At 38.0% G+C, this 22,019-nt stretch overlaps 1 protein-coding gene across 1 annotated transcript; it reads right to left on the bottom strand.

The window, feature by feature from the left end:
- Positions 1-2,159: 2,159 nt before the first annotated feature.
- LOC121429705 (protein unc-93 homolog A-like) lies at positions 2,160-20,938 on the bottom strand. Its single transcript, XM_041626875.1, has 7 exons — positions 20,794-20,938; positions 12,429-12,761; positions 10,773-10,991; positions 6,680-6,850; positions 4,361-4,638; positions 3,355-3,622; positions 2,160-2,690 (listed from the first exon to the last, which is right to left on the bottom strand). Exons 1-7 carry the CDS (start codon positions 20,822-20,824, stop codon positions 2,488-2,490), a joined length of 1,503 nt encoding a protein of 500 aa, XP_041482809.1. The 5' UTR covers positions 20,825-20,938; the 3' UTR covers positions 2,160-2,487.
- Between the last annotated feature and the right edge of the window lie 1,081 nt (positions 20,939-22,019).

Here is a 22,019-nt window from a genome sequence, read left to right as displayed (position 1 = left end):
TAGCTATCTGAGTAATATTGACACAATTATGAAATTCAATTTCTGGAGATGAGAGGCACGTCAGTTTGTCAGTGCCGTTAATTATCTACAACATTCAGAATCTATTGAAAATACCCGTTAAATCACAATTAACAGATTAAAGGTCATTGTTTAAAATTGGTGGACCTGCATGGACATCACACCGTCGTAAGATTCGAACCGGACAAAAATGTTGTTTTGATACACCGATTTTCGACGAAGCCTCATTTGTTATGAAGGGCATTTGACAAATATAGGACTACCCTATCAAATAAACAAACAAATATTAATTTCAAACGGCCGATCGGGGGAACTGTGGCTGAAAAAAACCGCCCCCCCCCTATTGGCGAAGGCTGGATCCGCCCCTGCACCACTGCAACTCTTCCGATTCCTCCCGCATTTCCTTCCAACTCCATTGGCACTTATTCACTTCACCACACAACACTAACTTCCCCATCCTAGCTCCTCTGTACAATTTCCAATCAGATCCTTCTCCGCATCCAATTTCAGTCCATCCTAGTTTCTCATCACAAATCCAAATAAGTTATTCCTCAGCCATTCCATCTCTAAATTCCATCCTCATGATCCTGGTTCCTATTCACAAATTCAAGTAAATGTCCTTCTCATCTTCTACTTATCGAAGTTTCTCCTGCTGGGACCTCCCCTGCTCACTAGGTTAGCGTGGACATCTCGAGCTCGATAGCAAGGTTCGTTTTCTTGAAGTATACAAAAGTGACTTTGAATACTTTTCCCCTTTACCTTACCATTTATCTCTGCGTAAGATCCTAACTATCGGCACATCATCAATCAATCAGCACTACTCAATTGGTCACCTGGTAAAGTTAAAATAAATGATTCATAAGGATTCAACATCGTAGCATCACTAATCACTAAACTTACTTGCTTTCTCACGAGTGCATTGCGCAACTAAATAAATTATTGTCTGAAGAATTTGAAGTAAAGTTTAATGGACCCAATTAAACTATTTACCTTCAATCATGACTTGAAAGACGTCAACTTGCAACACATTGAATAATTCATCATAAAAATTCATCGAGTTAAAGATTCGAGCGTACTGTATAGTTCTATATGTACAGGTGCTATAATTACTTCATAACCTGCAATGTAAGTCTGTTTATTTAATATAAACTTAAGACGTTGATAACTACGAAGGTTATCTGAGTAACTATATAATAAGTAAACAAATTTTATTTCCATAGTCATAAATTTTAGGTGCAGAAATTCAAGTATACTGAAGGTTTGAGTGAAACTGATAGAATTTGGGCCAACCAAAATAACTGAATGCATTTAAAACAATGCTAGAACTGAAGTACTCAATTCTATAAAAGGTACAGAATCCATCTTTTCCTATTCTAATTCCGAGTATAAAATACTTCCTAAGTCCTAACCTAAGTCCTAACTTAGTTCACCTTAAATCCGTGGAAGAGTGTCTTGGTCGAGTATTTGTAGAAACTTGTAAACTGTTACCACTGAACCTTGGTCAAAGCACGGACCATACTACGAAAAGGTACCTAGAACTTAAACCTTTCTCTCGTCTTTCAATCAGAGGGACGTGGGTTTGATTCCCAGCCATGGCATGTTTTCCTTCAGCAAGAAATTTACCCGTTTTGTGCTGCACTCGACCCAGGTGAGCTGAATGGGTACCTGGCAGGATTATTCCTTGAATGCTTTAGCGCCTATACGGCGGCTCAGCTATAGCCAGGGTAATAATAATATGATGCAAAGTATCAAGCGCAATGTAGTATATGCAATAATAGTAGCGGCGCTACAAACATATTATTGAGGATTTCTTACATTTGCAAATGTAAGAAATCCTCAATTCATAACGTTCAAACTCCATAGCCTATCTTTCGAAAACATAAAACCATCTTGTTTCAAACCGCCTCGATCATAAGAATCCCCGTTAAATTACGAGAACTTTTTTTAGGCTAAAAAAATACCCGAACCATACCCTTCGGAATAAGTTCCTGAAGTTACGAGCATGCGCAGTATGGTCTGATAAGCAGGCAAGTCGCGAGATTCAAAATCACTAGCCCAGCAGCCACCCACGGCAACGCGCCCAACGACCCGCTGGGCTAAAAGTTCCCGTAAATTGCTTTCACCTGCGACCTTGGAAAAATCCCCGCGAAAGTTCTCGAATTTCGCCAAGTACCTACTATTTAGCGGGTATTACGCGTAGTTTGCTTTCACATTATTTTGATCGGCAGTTGTAAATTTCATCAGAGCAAGTGGGACAGCGGGTATGATTCTCACATCATAACACATTTGGTATATATTATCTTACACAAAAGAAGGTGACGGCCGTTACACATTTTCCAATTTGAAAACTGACTCCATGATTCTTGCAGCAGTTCCGAGTCGTATATTTCGTCAAATTTTCAATACTGGAAGAACTAGGACAGTGACGAAAAGGATAAAAACTGGTGTATCAGTTCACGTGACGTGATGTCACGCTTCTCTCCTGGCTAGAAATTCTGCGCTTGCGTAACCTAGCATCCCTACTCCTAGAACACACACCAAGATTGTCAGTTTGATCCACACACAGAGGAAATTACTGTAGGCAAAGGCCACGGTGAAGCCGACGGACTCCCACAGACGATAGTTGGAGAAGGCCTGCTCCTGCTGGTCACGGAAAAGAAGGCCGTAGAGGGCTGTCGAGGAAAAAAGAAATAAAACGGAGGGAAAAATCCGATGCATTTGTTCTATTCAATTAAATTTCAAAAATTATCCGGCCGTACAATTAAAAAAAAATTAATAAAATGAATTTCTATTTTTATAAATTTGTACTGAAGACTGTAGCTCCTTTACTCATTCATAAATAAGTTTCCAAATTTTTGTTTTTTTTGGTTAAATATGGATTAAAAAATCTTAAAATAACATCAACGTGCTGTATATTTATATTTGTGTGAAAATTTATGAAGCAAAGACGCTTATGGCTTATTTTACCCCCTAAAACGGTTATCCCGGTCGCATCGACCTGCGCTCCCCCATGTAGCCCTAACTCTGAAGATATGTCGATCTATGACTCTTCAGGCAACCAGCACCATGATCGGTGCTGCTGAACAGGGCTTCATCATATCAATGGCTCTGAATAGAGTGATCCATCCGTATATTTTTATGTGCATGTTTATATATTTATATTTAATATCATATCTTGTGCAATGTATTTTATTGTGATTTTTATACGGTAAATAAAACCAAACCAAACCAAACCATTGATTTGGGGGAATTTCACATGTATTATTTTTAATTTTGTATTGTTTCTTGTTTTTTATTAACCGATATTAAAATGAAAAATGTGTTTGTGTCATTTACCATTCAGTTGAGTCTGCCAGATGGCATCACCGACACCCCACAGGGCTGCTATCACGAAGAAAACAGGGAGCTGGTCATGGTACGGTTCCCAGACGAAGAGAGCGACGATGAGGGAGACGTTGATGAGGGCACCGAGGCAGAAGAAAGGGATCTGACCGGTGTACTTGACTAGACGTCCGAAGAGAACGGAGCAGATAGCGTCGGCCAGCCCGTAACAGATCATGATGTACCCCACCCAGCCAACGCCCAGACTGCACGTGACGTAGGACTAGGAAGATGTGTTGGCAAAACAAAGGAATATAATAATATTGATAATAATGATAGCGATGATAATGATAATAAAAAACAATAATATTACTCCTCCTACTACTACTACCACTGCTACTACTACTACTACTACTACTACTACTACTACTACTACTACTACTACTACTACTACTACTACTACTACTACTACTACTACTACTACTACTACTACTACTACTACTACTACTTCTACTACTAGTTATTATGATAATAGTAATACTAATGATAGTAGGAATGGTCATGATGATAACAGAGATGATGAAAACAACAGTGATAATGATGATGCTGCTGATGATGACGATGACAACCCTTCCAACAATGCTCAACATCGTTGTCGCCCAGTGGATTAGTCTCCGAAATTTGAAACAGAGGGTCGTAGGTTCGAATCCCAGCCATGGTGTAATTTCTTTCAGCAATGATCCATAGTGTGCTGCATTCGACAACACAGGAGAGGAGAATGGGTATGCCTGACAGGAATTAATTACTTGAAATGCTTTTGCGCTGACGGCCGCCATGATGAAGTCGCGTCATCCGTGTTCTTTGGAAGCGCATAGAGATGTTATGTGCCCAGTAAAAGAATTTCGTTATTACTATTAATGCTGTTGTTGTTATCATTATCATTATTGTTATCATCATTAATAATACTCATTTTATTATCATTATTGTTATTATCATCATACAGGTTTGGTAAGACTCGAACCTTTGTGAAGTCGCCTGCGATGAAAGCTTGCTCCAACCCGCTGAAGATGGTCAGGGGAATAATAGCGATCATCTTTTTATCCTTCATCAATCGCGCAGTGGCGAAAAATAAGTCCAGTGTTCCTTGGTCTTTGATTTTTTTGCTTGCGCCAAGGTTGTCGACGAAGACGACGACGATGATGACGGCGATGATGCCGGAGACGAGATAGATGCTGAGTAAGGTGTAGGTTAAGCTCTTTTCGGGAGGATCGCAATACGTTCCGTTATCATTACCAGTCTCTGAGATTGGGGGAAAAACAAATTTATGATACATCGAAAAACATACTTGACGACATGACACTTTATTTTTAGTCTATTATGTATCCAAGTAATAGTACGGCAATAATGCCCTTAAAAAGCGTCAATCACTTGATTGAAATCTGACTGAAATACATTGCATCTATGGTGACAGTTTTGTCAAATGTATACTTTCCTAATTTACAAAAAGTTCAAATTGCTTTTCACAGAAATAATTTGTAAATTCTACTGCAATGCTTACAGAGAAAAATGCATACCAAATGACGTCATGAGAAAATCCAGACGCAAAGGGGGGCACGACAGTATAACACAAGTAATCGAGGGAACGAGTCGACCGAGCTCATCACATATTCGTTTTCCTTCTCGTGGGGACATTTTTTAAGGTTGAATTGGAAGAATTCGGTGCTGCGTACAGCCATGGTGATTGGTGAGTTTTCACATCGTACAAAACCAATTCAAGAACACAATAAATATATTGAAAATACCCGCCAATGACAGTAAAAACCAGAAAGAGATCTTGGTCGAAAATTAGTTGAACTGGAACAGTACATCGTCCTTATTGTGGCTGACGAGCAATTGCAAATAGTTATCCAAAGTTCAGGACGAAAATTGGTGAATAAAAACAGCAGTTTTGTCATGGGGAGCGTTTCATGAAAATACTTGTCAGACGTTTTATCTGACAATAACCATGGTAACGCTGCTTCTCAGTCAATCAAAATCAAGAAAAGTTGATGAAACACTTTCTTGGACTCTGGACTAACGATATGTGCATAGGCGGCGGGGGTGGGGGGACAGGTCCCCCTAAAAATTTGAGAAGGGGGGGGAAGGCCCCCTTAATTTTAGGTTGATAACCTTGTTTTTGCTTGCTTGTCAAATTTTTTACATGTGTCCATCACAAAAATTTCAGGTAGACCCCCCCCCTAATTTTTTGGCTTCCGCCGCCAATGCACATGTAAGCACTTTTTGTCAACTCCGAAACTTATGACGAACTGCTGTTACGGTTGATCAATTTTCGACAAAGTTCTCTATACTATTTTTCGGTCATTAGATGCACATTTCCCAGACATATACTTTGTTCTTGAATTGGTTGTGTCTGGCGGTGTGGAACCTCGCTACTGACTCTGATGACTGACTTATGGGGTGTTGCAAGAAACGTGCGATCAATTGCAAGTCAATTTTTGGTCCCTAAATCAATCAATCATATGTCTTGCAGTTAATTGCAAATTAGTGATTGATTGCTAATTTGCTCCTTGAAACAAAAAGTTGAATCTGATTTGCTACAGCTAACGTTGATTAATCAGTTGTAAAATTGCAACAGAATATTTGCAAATATTAGACAGCCAAGACAGATAGCCAAGCGCGATTGGTCCATAACGCGTCACGTGATATGATCAAAATCAATGTATTTTCCCAGCCGGTCCACCTTCGATGAATATATTGACCAACCGGTCCATGAATATATTTTCTACGTGTATGGCGCCCTCTTGTGGATTAGAAGTTACCATGCATTATCGGCCTGCCTTGGGTCCTGGACCTGGACTGGGCTCGAACTTAGATTTAGATCTAGGGCTAGGCCTAAACAAAGTTGATTTGAATAGAAAAGGGTCATTCACTGCGTTAGACTAACGTTACTTAGATATCTATAGATCAAGATCTAACGTTAGATCTATACCAGTTCAATCAATCACTGTGAATATCATAAACATGCTGCACGCATCGTTAGGCCTAACTTTATCTTCATCATTGGAGGCTATCTAATATAACAGATATTGACTGATGGGATGTGTAAAAAAAAAATTCTTTGGACCACCTAAAGGATTAATATTTTCCCTCGTGATCATATTTTCCCTCAGCGCTGCGCGCTTCGGGAATATATAACCCCTCGGGAAAATACAAATCCGGCGGTCCAAAGAATGTTTATATTACACACCCCATTAGTCAATATCTGTATATTGATCACAAATATTTTCTTGCAACACCCCCTTAGATTGGCAATATATGGTAACAAGGGTTATGAATTTACCAACATAGCAGTCCTGGGAACCACATTTGTATTGTGTGTCGTTTTGACCGTCAATAGATGTTTCTTCTCTGAAGACCAGAGATGAAATGAGATTTCCGAGAATCTGCGATGACTGGAAGAAGAAGAAAAATATGCCCCAGAATCGGGAGACAATGGACGGGACGGTCTCGCCTGATAAGGGGGAAGTAGATGGTGTAAAGGTAGGAAACGAGAATAAAACGGAGGGGAGGGGGAGAGAAAGAAAAAGACAAATTCATTTCATTGGTTTTCTATTTCATTTATTGATTGCTTTGTCGGTAGAGCGGGGGTTTCAGACCCCGGTGACCCGGGTTCGATTCCCACTTGACATGCTTGGTGCGCTAGTGCCTTTTGGTATTAAGGCATCAATCCTCATTACCAGGGCCCGTATTCCATAAACGAGATAAGCATGCTTAAGTCAAAAATCTAAGCATTTTGTCTTATTTTTCTGTCTAAGACAAAACTCTTAGCCAAAACGCGTATTCCATAAAGAATTGGCTAAGAATTTTGTCTTAGAATTTGGCTAAGAGGTTTTGCGCAACTAAGACAGATATAGGGTGAATGGCTAAGTAACTTTTCTTAAAACTGCAGAGTCTGTATTTCATAAATACAACATGGCTAAGAATTTAGCCCTAACTTTAAGACAGCTGTGAGTTGTCTTAATTGTATTAGTTTCAAGGTAATTCAGCCAACAAAATTTTTAGAATTTATACCTATGTTGCATTTCGAGCTCCTGCCTCATTTTTTAAACCGATTTTCATGAAATTTTGAACACACATTGGTCTTAAGGTAAGGAGGTGGAAAATGTTTTTCTTTTTCAGAAATTGTGTTGCCATGGTAACAATATATTATGGCCAAAATTTTACCGTTTAAAATACTTCATTAATTTTCTACCAATTCTCATGAAAGTTGGCTCACACATTGGATTTGAGGAAAAGATGTTCAAGACACATTTATGCATGTGTCGGAATTTATGTTGCCATGGTAACGGTATATATTGGCAAAAAATATGTATAAATCTTGCTGTTCCAACTACTTCCTCAGTTTTTAACCAATTTTCATTAAATGTGGCACAAACATTAGTCTTGATGTGAAGATGTGCAAAACATATTTTATGCCTATATAAAAAATTGTGTTGCCATGGTAACAAAAAAATACCAAAAATAAATGAAAATCTTGTGATTGAATTACTTCATCAGTTTTCAACTGGTCTATTCTCCTAAAATTTGGCATACACATTAGTCTTGAAGATGTCTAAGACATATTTTTGACTGTATCAAAAGTCGTGTTGCCATGGTAACAACATATAATATAATGAAATTAGGTGAAAAAACTTGTGGTTTGAACCGCTTTTTAGTTTTCAACCAATTCTTATAAAAGTTGGCTCACACATTGATTTTGAGGTATAGATCTGTATGACATAGTCTATATTGAAAAATGTGTTTCCATGGTAACAGCATATCAAATCAATAAATGTTTAAACAGCATGATGTGGATTAAACTACTTATTTTATGACATTGGCCTGTATGCTCATGGAATGCAGGTTTTGCGCTAAAATAATCTGCAAGACACATTTTCTCATTCATCAAATCATGTGTTTGTATTGGTACATGTAACTGCAAACATCTACGCCAAAATAAAATTAAGACAATGGTCAATGCTAAAATCCTAAATTTTGTTTGGCTACATGGAGAACTACATGTAGCTGTGGGCTTAGTTCTAGCTTTTAATTTTAGGGGGGGGGGCTAGGCCTCTAGATCTCAAACTACAGCCCCTAGCTTTAGATGTAGGCCTAAGCCTAAATCAAGATCCTTTAGTCCTAGAAATAATCCAATGCTAGATCCCTAGCTCACTTCCCTTTTCAGGCCTAATGTTAGATGAATAGATCTAGACTAGCCTACATTTACTTTTTTTAGAACTAGAATCTATATTTTGATAGAGTCTATAAAAAAGTCTCCACTCTAGATCTCGACCTAATACTATGTAGGCCTACACCTAGATTGATATAGTTAGTTGTACTTCTAGATCTAGATAGGGTGTAACTTTTAGTCTTAGTCATTTAGTCTAGATGTAGGCCTAGATCTACGTTAGAGATTCTAGATCAAACAGTAGACTAGATCAACCAGTCCTAGCGTTAGGGCTACCGGCTAGGCTAGAAATAGAATCTAGAATGAATAGAAGAAAGCATAGCTATACTAGGCCTAGTAATACTAGGCTAGGCCACCTAGATCTAGTAAATTTATATAAATCTAGGCCCCAGTCTAGTCTGAGCTGTTGGTCTAGGTTTTATTTCAGGCCTGTTTTCTAGAAACCTTAGATCTAAACAAACTCCCCAAAATGTATAAAATAGAAACTCCTCCAAACAAACAGATGGACCAAAAACAGAAGAAGATCTAACTTAGATCTAGGCCTACATATAGATATATAGGCCTAGGTCAGGACTAGATCTAAGTTTTGGCAAGCAATGTATAGCGATGGGTACTCTAGCACTGTAGACATGAATAACCGTCGTTTCTGGGAGTTATTTAAAAGTTTCTGACATATACTGTCATATCACATTGGTGAGATTAAGGTCTAGGCCAAACTCCCAAAGTAATGTTACAATTAGACTGTCGAGTGTCGTATTCGTAGACGTAGGCCTAGTCGTAACGTTAGTTTAGCAAAAAAAAAATCGGAGACTGAAATGAAGCTTTTGTTCTAACTTTACCTAGGCCTAGTCAGATCTATTCTAGTCCTGCATCTATCCCTGTCCTAAGTAAGGCTAAGCCAGGCTAAGTCCTGAATGTTGTTCTAGGCCTAGACCAATACTGATAGGCCTACTAGGCCTAGGTTTTTATGTACTTTATGTAGCTTCAGTGTCGGTTGCTCCACTATGTCTATGGCACTTGACTAGTCTACAGTCTAACAAAGTTACATTTTGCAGCCTTCATGTCTCATGAAAATAAAAAAAAATAAAAATAATGTTCAATTCTCCTCCAAACAGACGGATATTATAGATTTTGGGCCTAGGCTAGATCTAGGCCTAATGTTAGACCCAAGACTAGTCTCAAAAGGTTTTCCCTAAGGGGGCCTAGGTCTACTTAAACTGAAGTTAGAGTAGAGATGTCGAGAGGAATATTTCAATTTATATTTTGACAAACAATACATGAAAAGTAATAAATGGGACTGATACACAAAAAACTGTGCAAGTCACTCGGTTTCGGATTGAAATGTTTTGGTAATTAACAAAAATATAGAAAATTTGAATTAAAAATTCTTACCATATATGGGTGATGAATGCTCTTCTCTTACTACAATAGTTGTAATTAGTTTCAATAAAATCCAAATTTTTAAGAAAAAACAACTTCTGTGACATTTTTGCAAGTTTGTTGCAGTCACCTCTGCAGCAATTTATTATTAAGAAGGTCACTGAAGGTCATATAATTTGAGACTTTGGCTTAGCCATATCGCCTGACTTGAGACAAATGTCTTAAAGTTTATAGAATATCGTTAGGGAAGATTTCTTAGACAAGCAAAATGCTAAGACAAATTGCTAAGACTTAAGCAAAAATCTTATCTTGTTTATGGAATACGGGCCCAGGCCCCTTGGAAAGGACCTAAAGCGGTCGGTCCGCTGGTTGCTTGCTTACAAGTATTCATGCTTTCTTAGCAATCAGGTAAAAAAAATCACAATCATTTACGGTTTACAAACAAATCAATAGATAAAATACAATAAACAAATAATGTAAACAACGTATTGCAAGTAAAACAAAGAACGAATTAAGTTCTATTTTCTACGGCGTATATTAAACAAGTTTACATGCAGTGGTTGGTTATTATTGTTAAGGGTAGCCTATATGCGTGCACGGCAACCCTGGAAATTAATAGGGAATTAATTTCTATATTACCTGTTCATAAGATATCGTCCGGTAAAATTAATATGTCAAATGGCAGTCTGATTAAAAGTATGAATACAGTAAGAGAAAAAAATCAGAAGCAAGAGAGGACAAACAAGAAAATTATTAAATTAGAAGTAGAAGCATGGTCACTAATCCCTACACTCGAAGGTAACCATGTCAATATCATCTCACACACCTGACAGCTTAGAATACACCCCTGCAGTGGTTGTGAGGTAGGTGCTCTTGGCGGTCCAGAGGGGTGCAGCGCCGAGCCCCAGGATGACCGAAGCGGGTATGAGAGTCGCCCAGGAAGGGTAAAAGTTTGCTGCTGTGTACAAGGCGTAGGCCACCTGACTCACCGCCAGCGTCCATTTTAATCCAAGATGGCGGATCATCACGGAAGGGACAAACATGGCTGACAGCGCCGAAAAGGGGAGAAAATAGATATAAATGAAACAAATTTAGTAATAATAACAAATAATCATATAATCGCATATTTACCGTAGATAAAAATATACGAAAATAGGTTTAAAGTGACAGCAAATCACTGTGAGAAAAATAAGATGTAGGGCCGAATATAAATAATTTTAAAACAATATTCACTGTTTGTCAAATGATAACACATGTACCTACATGTATTTGTACATTGGGGAAAAATACAGATGTGCTCAATGAATATGTAGATCAAAAGAAAATAACATGTATATAGTTTATATACTGAAATAAATGTTGAAAAAATGTTAGATTTCATGTGCACGCGCGGCTAGGAGAGGCTGAGCGAGAACAGTTTCATTTTTTCCAGTGATAAAAAGTGGTGAAAACATAGAAATGAACAAAAAAGGGACAGAGAGATAGAATGGAGAAAAGGAAGAGATAATTTTTTTTTGAAGCAACACAATCATTTTTAGACTCCAATATCTTTATACCACTGTGTAATCTTAGCTCGACTATATGAATTCAATAGCGCAGTCGCTGCTAATTTCATTTGGATTCAATGGTAATTTCAATGATATCTTTTGAATTATATGTTCAATCGTCGGATCCTCTAATCTAAGGAAAACCTGATTTCTATACTTCTTTTCAAAGTGTACACTGACCCATATCAGGGTCAGCGATGTCAGGCCATGGTATTTTGATGGGAGGAAGGGAGAGGATGGATACGTGGCGACCAAAACGCTCATTTCCTTGTAATTTCTAAAAGATAATTGATTACACGCGTGAAAAATGAATATCTTATTTGTTGTCTTCATCACCCAACGAATTAATTATTCCACTACTTACACGGTCCAGAATATACGTTTTCAAATGCTCTTCTTTATTCCTTCTCTCGCTCTCTTTCATATTCCTTCTCCTTCCTTATCCCCTTCTCTCTTTAATGTTTCGCTTTAATAGTTACAACAATTTTATTAGATAGTCATTGGGACAGGCAATTCCCGCCCTCTGCCCCCATGACGACATTCCTTAAATCAAGTTCCTACCTGATATACTTGTTCGTTTAAAAACCGCCATAATTATGTCGTCATGGATAACCAGTTGTGTTTTTAATCCTATCAATAGTTGTTGGGAAAACCACTTCATAATCATAGCATCTATATTTTGTTTTGTCTACTTTATTTACCAAATCACCTATCTTTGTTCAGATAACACTGATATTAAGTCATCACTTTGCCACATTCCTATTTTGGGGGGTGGGGAGGATAAGTGGGTACGTTTTTTTTTTATTATGGTTGTTATTTTTTTTTTGTGTGTAACTAACTAGTGTTTATGTGATTTGTAATCACCTAATAATCATTTGTAAATTTTGTGATTTATTTTAATTTGCTATAATAAAAACAGATAAAAAAGTTCCTACCTGATACAATGAGTGTCGCGTAGATGACGCTGAGAGAAGCGAGACCTAGACCCTCATCGCAGTTGATACTGCTCTGTAGGTTAGAGAGCGCTTGGAACGCCGTGAAGACGAAGAGGAAGGAGCTGCTGATGAGGAGGAGATTCTTATAGATCCTCCTCCCGGTCCACGACGACGCGACGCCCTCATCGTCGTCCTGGTCGTCGTCCTTGATGACGGTGAACTCTGCCGCCGGCATCCCTGTGTCTTGGTCGTTGCCTGTCTCAACCTGCTGCTCGTATACGCCCTTTACCTTGACTTGTTCTGGAAGCGTAGATACATCCAATTCGGATGTTTCTATGTCATCGAAAACGAAGAGGAAAAAAAGCCCTTACTATTTGAATTCAACGAAAATACAGTGGTTCGTGTGTTGGAGAGGACTGCATCAAGCAAACCAGCGTAACCCAGTGTTATGCTTATGGTGTCATTTAAACATCCATTATTGGTTTGACAAAATTGTTGACGAAAAATACCAATACAACTCTTTTATCTATCCCGCTTTGGGCTCATGCTGGATAGATTTGTTCAATCATTTTTAATATTTTAAACCCTTTACCAAAACCGGCACCACGCAGTCATCAGATCAATACAACGGTCATTTCCAAAACACATTTGTCAACATACTTACAGACATTCATCCATACATTCACACAAGCTCCAATAGCCCTAAACATATACCTGTATACCTTTGCATTATTTACACTTTAACAATCATGCCAATAAATACTATAAAAAACAATGTGTACTTACAACTGCTCGATGCTGTACACTGATTTATAACGAGTTCGTTAAGTTTAACGTTGAATCCCATACCCTCAATAGATTTATATGAAATATTATATGATTGACATAAGCAAAGGATTTGGTTGTAAATCAGAAGTGGTACCGGTACATCTATTGCTATATAAAACCAGCCTGATCTGATTTCCAGTAGGTCAATATCACGGGTCAATGCGATAGCAAAATGAACAATATCAGACCTTTCGAAACAAATATTGTATGATTTATATGATGCCCCAGAGGTATATTTACTACTGTATGGAATAGGTGATAATAATTGAACAACAAACATAAATTCGGTCAAGCGGAGCCATGTTGTTTGGACATTTTGATTACATCGAGTGGCTACAGATTATATATATTGTAATGACAAACAGAATGAAATAGATTAAAGTTATAGTTAGAGCTATTTACATAAAAGTCACTGGTAGGATTGTATTATCTCAGTGGCGATTAGTTTCCCTTCAATTAAATCTTGTGGATCGTGATCTTCTTCCTCGTCGTGCTCATCATCATCATCGTCGTCGTTATCATCATCGTCGTCATCATCATCACCATCATTCTCATCACCATCAGTATTTTCATCAGCACGTCACATCATCATCATCATCATCATCATCATCACCATCATTCTCATCACCATCATTACTTTAATCATCACGTCGCATCACCATCATCATCATCATCATCACCACCACCACCAACATCATCGAAATCGTCGTCGTCATCATTATCATCATCATCATCATTATTATCATGATAATCATCACCATCATCGTCGTCGCCGTTATCATCATCGTCGTCATCATCACCATCATTCTCATCTCCATCAGTACTTTCATCATCACGTCACATCATCATCATTATCACCATCATTCTCATCACCATCATTACTTTCATCATCACGTCACATCATCATTATCATCATCATCATCATCACCACCACCAACATCATCGTAATCGTCATCATCATCATCATCATCATCATTATTATCATGATAATCATCGCCATCGTCGTCTTTATCACCATGATCGTCATCATTTATTGACACCTCAACATTATTCACTTCGGTCAGTATCGGTATTCAATTAAGAAAAAAAAATCTCCTCCACAAAAGTGTTATAGGATAGGATATACCTGTATTCATGCCAATTTATTCATATTATCAAGGAGGTTTAAATGAGATGGAGTGACAGCAAACAAAATCCCTTTGAACAAGGTTCGAAGCCGCCAGCAAAAAGCATTTCAGGCATGCACTTTGCTCAACATCTCTTGCAATTGTGTAGACAAATGATTCCGCGTGACTCCACATAAAGGTCATATATAAAGGGAAATATGCTTTTGTGATGATAATTATTTTTTCACGCATCTGGTTTGGTTATATGTGTAGTACATAATTTGGAGGCATGCGAAAATAAACTATGCAATATGTCCTGAAATATGACTCAAATTTCCTCGACTGGGCATGTGCGGGCACTCATCTGGCATATACAATAATGAATAGCAATATTCCATCGACCACATTTGAAATTTTCATTTGCCGCAAACGATCGGAAAAGTGTTAAAATCTGGTTTCAGTAAAGGTCAAATTCTTACTTCTTCCACTAATTAAAGGTAAATTGATATAATCTGGGCAAATATCTCAGCGTAATAGTGCTTGGTTATTGATGTCTTGTCATGCGTACAAATTTCTGTTTGTTTATTAATATAAAAGATGGAAAATTGATCCAAATGGATATTCGTAAAATTTCACTCCTCGGATTTCTTCACTGAAACTGGCGGCTTCGAAGGCGGACATCAAAAAGGTCTTAACTGCCGTTCTTTCTTTTGTGCTTCTTTAGAAATGAACAGCTGCTTGAATAAATTTGTTGCCTGTTGGAACTCCAGTCTTAGAAACTTATTGATATCATGTATTGATTGTAATGGTATTACAATTACACAGTCCTTTTATAAATCAGTAGCAATATATGTTTGCAATGCAGTAAATACAACCTGAATCCCAAAGCCGCCGAACCTGATAAGTGACAATGGTTTCAGATGTCAACTTACATGACGATGCGGGGGGGGGGGGGGGGGCTAATTTTGATAGTTAATGTTACTTTGGATATGCACTATTACTTCGATTGTATTTTGTTTATTTCGTTGAACGGAAATGAATAAATCTACTTCATGACTGATCATGTTCATTTTTTATCATTTCAACATCGCTCCCGCGCCTCGTACGATATGACCCGGATGTATTATGTGAAGTACATTTCGCTAAACATTTGAACTTTAGACCCATGCAGATAGTGTAACACATATAGTTGTATTTGCTCTAACCGTTTGCAATCGTCATGGTCGTCATTTTATGAGACATTAGTTTAAAAAACAGTATTGACAATTGGAAACAGCAATGCCAAATATTCAACTTGATGCTGTTTATTTCTTTTTTCTTACGATAGTTGGTACAAATGATCAGAGGGCACCGAGCACCGGTGTAGGCCTACTTCGAAATGGGTCGGCGTCCCGGCGGGACCACGGAATTAAGATTTATTTCCGTGGGCAGCACCCTAAGAGGACATCACGAAAGGATATAATAGCAAAGATGCTCTAAATAACACAAATCATGTTCCGCCATTGAAAGGCCCACTTTTCTTTTTTTTCTCCCCCTTCTTTTTTTTCTCTCCTTTCGCTCATTTTCAATTCTTGAAAAATCAAAGGAGGTGCAAGGGAAAATAGTTTTGTCCGCAATGTAGCTCCGCCTCCCCCGGGGGGGGGGGCACTCGACCAAAAAAGTGGTAGGGGTGTGCCGCGGGCGAGACAAAAATAGGGGGCCTTGGAGCGGGCTTATTGGAAAAAGGAGGGTCCTCGGAACGGGCTTCGGAACTACAAATGTTTGTTTGCGACTGGAACGGCGTAACGAAAAATATGCGAAGCTTTGGAGCGGATTTTTTTTTCTTTTTTTTCTCGATAAGAAGAAAATACTATGCCTTGGAGCGACTTTCTTTGTTCTTTTTCTCAATAAGACAAAAATGCTATGCCTTGGAACGGAAATTTTAGTGTAAAAATGGGGGTCCTCTCCGCGGCACATACCTACTATGCATTATATACTGAGTGCCCCCCCCCCCCTCCCGGGGGCTCCGCCCCTGCCCTTCGTATGATCCAGGGTATTTCATAGTGGCACAATCTCTGATATTATATTGTGTTATCTAAACAATTTTTTTTGCATAAATAAAAGTGGTAGCAGTGATTGGGGAATTTCTCGTGACGCAAGCGGGGGTCCTCTTGTATGTGAGATGTTGGAAAATTACGCGTTTAGGGTCAAATTTGCGGGGATGATAAAACAAAATTAAAATGTGTTTATAAATGATGTCCTTTTTACCCCAACACTACGTCTTTAGAGTCCGATTTGCGCGAGGTGTACAAGGTGGGTCGTACTAAACCAAATGATGTGTATAATAAAAGATACAACCGACGACTGAAGGACCCGTAACAATAAAACATTTCTGTACTTGTTTAGGGGTTCATTTCAGGGAATATTTGCCAAGAGTATCGTTTTGTTTCCAATACTTCTTAAGGGTAGGGTTTCACACGCCAATACTTGTTAAGGGGTGCATTTTCAGAAAATGGAAATTACGTGTTTAGGGTGCTTTTCGAGACCCCATGGTCGCGCATGGTATCCACTCGTCAATGGAAGTGCCCCCCCCCCCGGGCTAAGAGTGTCTACAGTGTTGAGACCGATGTGAAAAGGGCTTAGAGATTTAGCATTTACAGGCTAGCAAATCCTAAAATCCTTCAAATGACTGCCCTCACACCATGAAGATCAGCAAAAAGGACCCAAAATTACCAAGATATCCATAAGAGTTGTATTTTAGTTTTCTGTAAAAAAAAAATTGCCTACATGGTATCTTAAAGTCGGTAAATATTGTAGAATTCTGATTTAAAAAAACATCAGGTGAATAATACATTTGTTTGTCTTTATTTGAATTGTCCACTGGAAAAAACGAATAGTTTTAATATTTAATGTCTCCTGTAAATTCTGGAATTCTGCATTATAGAAGGATTTTAATTTGATTTGATAGTGAGCATCCGAAGGGATGTTTAATCTTGAAGTTTATACGGAAGTATGTTATCATTGAAGCAAGACGGTAGTTAAGTAATATTATTGTTGCATGATTATGAAAGTGAACTTTCCTTTCTAGAAATTTGTTATTTTTTTTCAAACAGTCGCAGTTTTCGTTTACTGCTTAGCTGGGCTAAGGGATGTAATTTCCATGTGTAGAAATGGGACATCGGCTCTGTGCCGGAATACCTGTACCGCCTTAGTGATTGGAACTTCGACGGACTTGCCGTCAACAAGCCAAGGGCGGAAATCTCCTCCCAAACATGCCAAAGGTAGGGGGACCAGGGGCTGCAAAATTTGACAAGCAAAAAAAGGAACGTCATCTCGTCCAAAATATATGCTTATTTAGATTTTGAATGATGTATTTCTTTCCACCAAAAATAGTAGGGGGACATTTGATAATGTGTCCCACAACCACTTTGGGTACCCATCGAGATACAAAACTTTCGTTCGTCGAAAAGATAACGGTTTTGTTCATTTTGGCCGCTTTCATTGAAATAAAGTATGATTTAACCGAAATTGAAAAAAAAAATATAATTATACAAGAACTCAATTCCCAATCAAAAACTTTAATTATAAAGTGTTGAAAGCGTTATTTTTTCTTTATGCTGAAATTACTTGCTTTCGTAAAACATCTCTTATAATTCATTGCTATGGTTTCTGTTCAAACTAAAGCAAAATATTTTTTTTTAATGTTGGATGTATATCATTTATCTGGTTATTGCGTGCTGAAATTAGCTGGTATTATAAGATGATTATTATTGAATTAAACAATTGAATTACAAACGTCAAGCATTAAACTTTCCTCGTGTTATTGGTATAGTAACCATATTATTCAAAATGAATCATAACTAAATTGTTTTAAATTGAAAACAGGCAACAAACAAGTATTTTATGTCTGTATCAATAAATTGCGAGGATGATTTATTTCTAACATGTACTGTATCAACTTTTGTTAATAATCGAAATAGGCCTACTGTTTTCATGGTTATCAAGTGTTGTACAAATGCCCAAGAAAGTCTGTTTTTAACAAAGATCAAAGTTATTCTCATGATTTGTTTAAAGAAGAATTTCGCTTTCATTTAGCACCTTTTAGAAATAGATATACAGTGCGTATCAAAAAAATTACACTTAGATTTTTTGGGGTAAAATTATATATTTGTTAATCCTGCAGAATTTTCAACATTTTAACATTGGTACAGATCCATTTAAGCAAATGACGATATAACTGTCGAAAAATATTTCCGCTTGAGTGAGCACTACATACTATTGAGAAGTAAGTGAAAAATGATTTGCGCAGAACTTTGAAATATATATATATGCGAATAAAAGTAGACCTTAATCATGAAGAACACGAGGGATTTAGCTAGTAGAATTGATTTGATGATATCTTTTACCTTTTTAAACTTGTTTCCTTGCCCAAAACACTTTGAAGAGTGCTTGCGTCCCACCCCACTCCCACACACCGAGGCCATATACTGAGCAGTGATTTACAGAAATGGCTTAGGCTTGATTTTCATTTTGTTAATCATTGTAAAAGCTTGGGAAAAGTGTGGAGAAACAAGTATTAAAAGAAAAATGAAATGTAAACCCACTTTAAATAATACAAACTTAGTGAAAAAATGCTGGAGATGTCTGATATAAACTTTTGTTCAGATTCAGTTATGTCCTCAGATCCAGCTGGCACAAAAAAAGATAAAGGTTGTGCTTATTATGTGTTGAAATTTCAATTTGACTGGCAAAATTGCTACAAAATGCTTGAATGTTTTATTTTCAGTTGACTGAAAGGGCAAGGGAAATGTATGAGAAATGTTTCGCAGGGTAATTTGATTTCGCCTTGTTTACACAGCGTGAAAACGAGCATTTCTGCGCAAACAGATTTCTGTAGGCTTTACAAAAATGGACATTGCTCACTCAAGTGTAACATCCTGTCAAGACTTTTAATAATAATAATAATAATAATAGCTGTATTTATAAAGCGCTTTTTGCCTGAGGATACAAAGCGCTGCTATTATTACCCCGGCTTTAGCTCGAGCTACCATCACCGGCGCTCAGTGCATGCAAGGAATTACTCCTGCCGGGTACCCATTCACCTCACCTGGGTCTAGTGCAGCACAGTGTGGATAAGTTTCTTGCTGAAGGAAAACACGCCATGGCTAGGATTCGAACCCACGACCCTCTGTTTCAAAGGTGACAGCCCGCTAGACCGAAGGTCCGGTAGACCGAGGGTCCGGTAGACCGAGGGTCCGGTAGACCGAAGGCCCGCGAGGCCGAAGGTCCGCGAGACCGACTTTTTTCCCTTCATCGGTTGCCGGTTGAAAGCGTGATATTCCAAGCATTTTGGTAACAGTGATTAAGATGGGTAACTAAAAGAACAATATTGACGCAAGCGTGCGAGCTGAAAATTTTGATATTTCGATCTGAAAAAAATTGACAGTTTAATGGATGTTTTTAATAAAGAACAAGATGTATATCCAACCAAATATTATTGCAAATCGAAGCGGAAGTTTTTTTTTAGGTTTACCTGAAAACGGGACATTCTATTCACCTATTTAATCATGAATGGGTTTATTGCTAAAGAAGTGATGCGAGCGCGAAACGCGAGCTGAAAAATTTTATATTCCACTCTGAAAAACGGACATTTTGAGCACGATTTTGAATAAAGAACGAGTTGTGCATCTCAATTTCGCTTGCCGATTTCTGTCTAACATTACAATCTTATTTTATTTTTACACATCCGGAATTATTGGGGGGGGGGGGTAAAACGATATGTTTGCCCCCCCATCCCCCAGGATCGACGCCTCTGATCGTAAGTTTATACAGTAGCAGAAACACCCCCTCCCTGCACCACACCCCACCCCCTAGAGAGACGTTTCGTGCGCGCATTACGTGTTTCGAACCACCGCTAGGGCGGTGGTGAGCAGGCGTGCTCGCATTATAATTTATTGGTGAGATATGTGTCTCTTTCTCATGAGTCATGAAATCCTAGCAACGCCACTGATTCTATTTAGTTACCGGGAATTATTTGGCACCCCCTCCCATTAACAGACACCTATTATACGCAACTTCAACGAGGCGTCTTAAACCACTCGACCGCGGCAACCGATGAAGGGAAAAAAATTATAGTCTCGCGGGCCTTCGGTCTCGCGGACCCTAGGTCTCGCGGTCCCTCGGTCTCGCGGACCCTCGGCCTCGCGGACCTTCGGTCAAGTGGTCGGACCCCGTTGCGAGAGTCAGAACCACTAGACCACGACGCACCCACATTTTACTCTCATTAGATAGATGAGACCCAAACCCGAGATTATGAAAAAATTACCCACATGTTGTATATTTTTTTAATTCCCAGGGCTTTTTCAAAGTGTAAACTTTTTTTATACGCTCTGTATCATAACACATTCCAAATACCCTTCCAAAATAATAAATTTTCATTGTTACAAACTCACCTTTGCCGTGGGAACTGTCTTGTATCGTCATTTTGATCACTGTGATGATTCAATATCCAAACTTAAAGGCAAAACGCGTTGCCAAGTAAGGCATGTAGATATCAGCACAAAACTACATATGATTTTGAAACGCATGTAGCTCACATGTGGCAGAAATAGAGTTTAATTTGACATCTGTATAGCCATTCGTATCTCGATATCATCCAAAGCTTTTGAAATTAAACGAAGGAATTGTCAAAACATGCAGAATTTCAAACATGTCAAATGAACTTTGAACTGCTATACCTTGACAAGCCTTTATTAGAACAATCGAACCTCTTAGGCCTAGATCCAAGGGACGAAGATGTTTACCCTTAAAGGGGCGTCACTGTGTTGTCATAGAGCTATTGGTGTTATGGTGTTATGTTTTTTTATCTTAGAGTTGATACATATTTAAGCTGCGCTATCACCATGATCATATTTAGAATGATTGCATCGATTTTCATTGTTTTGATAAACGTTACGAACAATAATCAAGATCATAAATTAATGTTATGCGTAATAAATGCTGACTTGGCAAAACATATTCGTATATATTAGAGAAGTCAATTCATAATTTTAATGACAACAAAATTCCAACTGTAAATTAAGCACTCCTCGTAAAAAAATCAAAATTGACGTTAATCTCCCTAAAATAAATATTCGAATTTTAAAGTCCGAAAATTCCTTTTCGGTCAGATTCCCTTCCGGGTCATTAAAATTACCTGAAATTGCTAGGTAACAAGTCCTTATAAATATGATCGTATTCCCAACCATTCTAAATCTTCCAAATTAATTTTCAATCAGTATTTATTCATTTCCACATAAATTAATACAAAATAATTACATAATATACATTCATTGCAATGGCACAAGTTAGAATAATCAAAAGTTCCAATCCGGTTGAAAGTTACGCGAAAGTCACACATCATTCACTTCCGGTTCATTGTATCTATGTGCACAAGATACTTTGAAATTAAAGAAAAGCATTGACGAATAAACGAATCAATAAATCCATAAAACGCTTCCCATATTCTTATCATCAATATTAGACTCTCGAATCAGAGAATATGTTTTGTCCGGGTCAACCTCATGCAAACGGCTACTTATTGTAACCAACTCGGATCGGCATTACAGTGTAAAATCGCTGTTTTAAATTTTATGCACGATGTTTAAGCCTGCACCTCTTATAACGATTTGTAACACAT

This window comes from Lytechinus variegatus, chromosome 16 (genome assembly GCF_018143015.1).
Source record: "Lytechinus variegatus isolate NC3 chromosome 16, Lvar_3.0, whole genome shotgun sequence".
NCBI classification, from domain to species: Eukaryota; Metazoa; Echinodermata; class Echinoidea; order Temnopleuroida; family Toxopneustidae; genus Lytechinus; species Lytechinus variegatus.
Note: the sequence above shows the minus strand (reverse complement) of the source record. Positions and strands in the feature narration are given on the sequence as shown.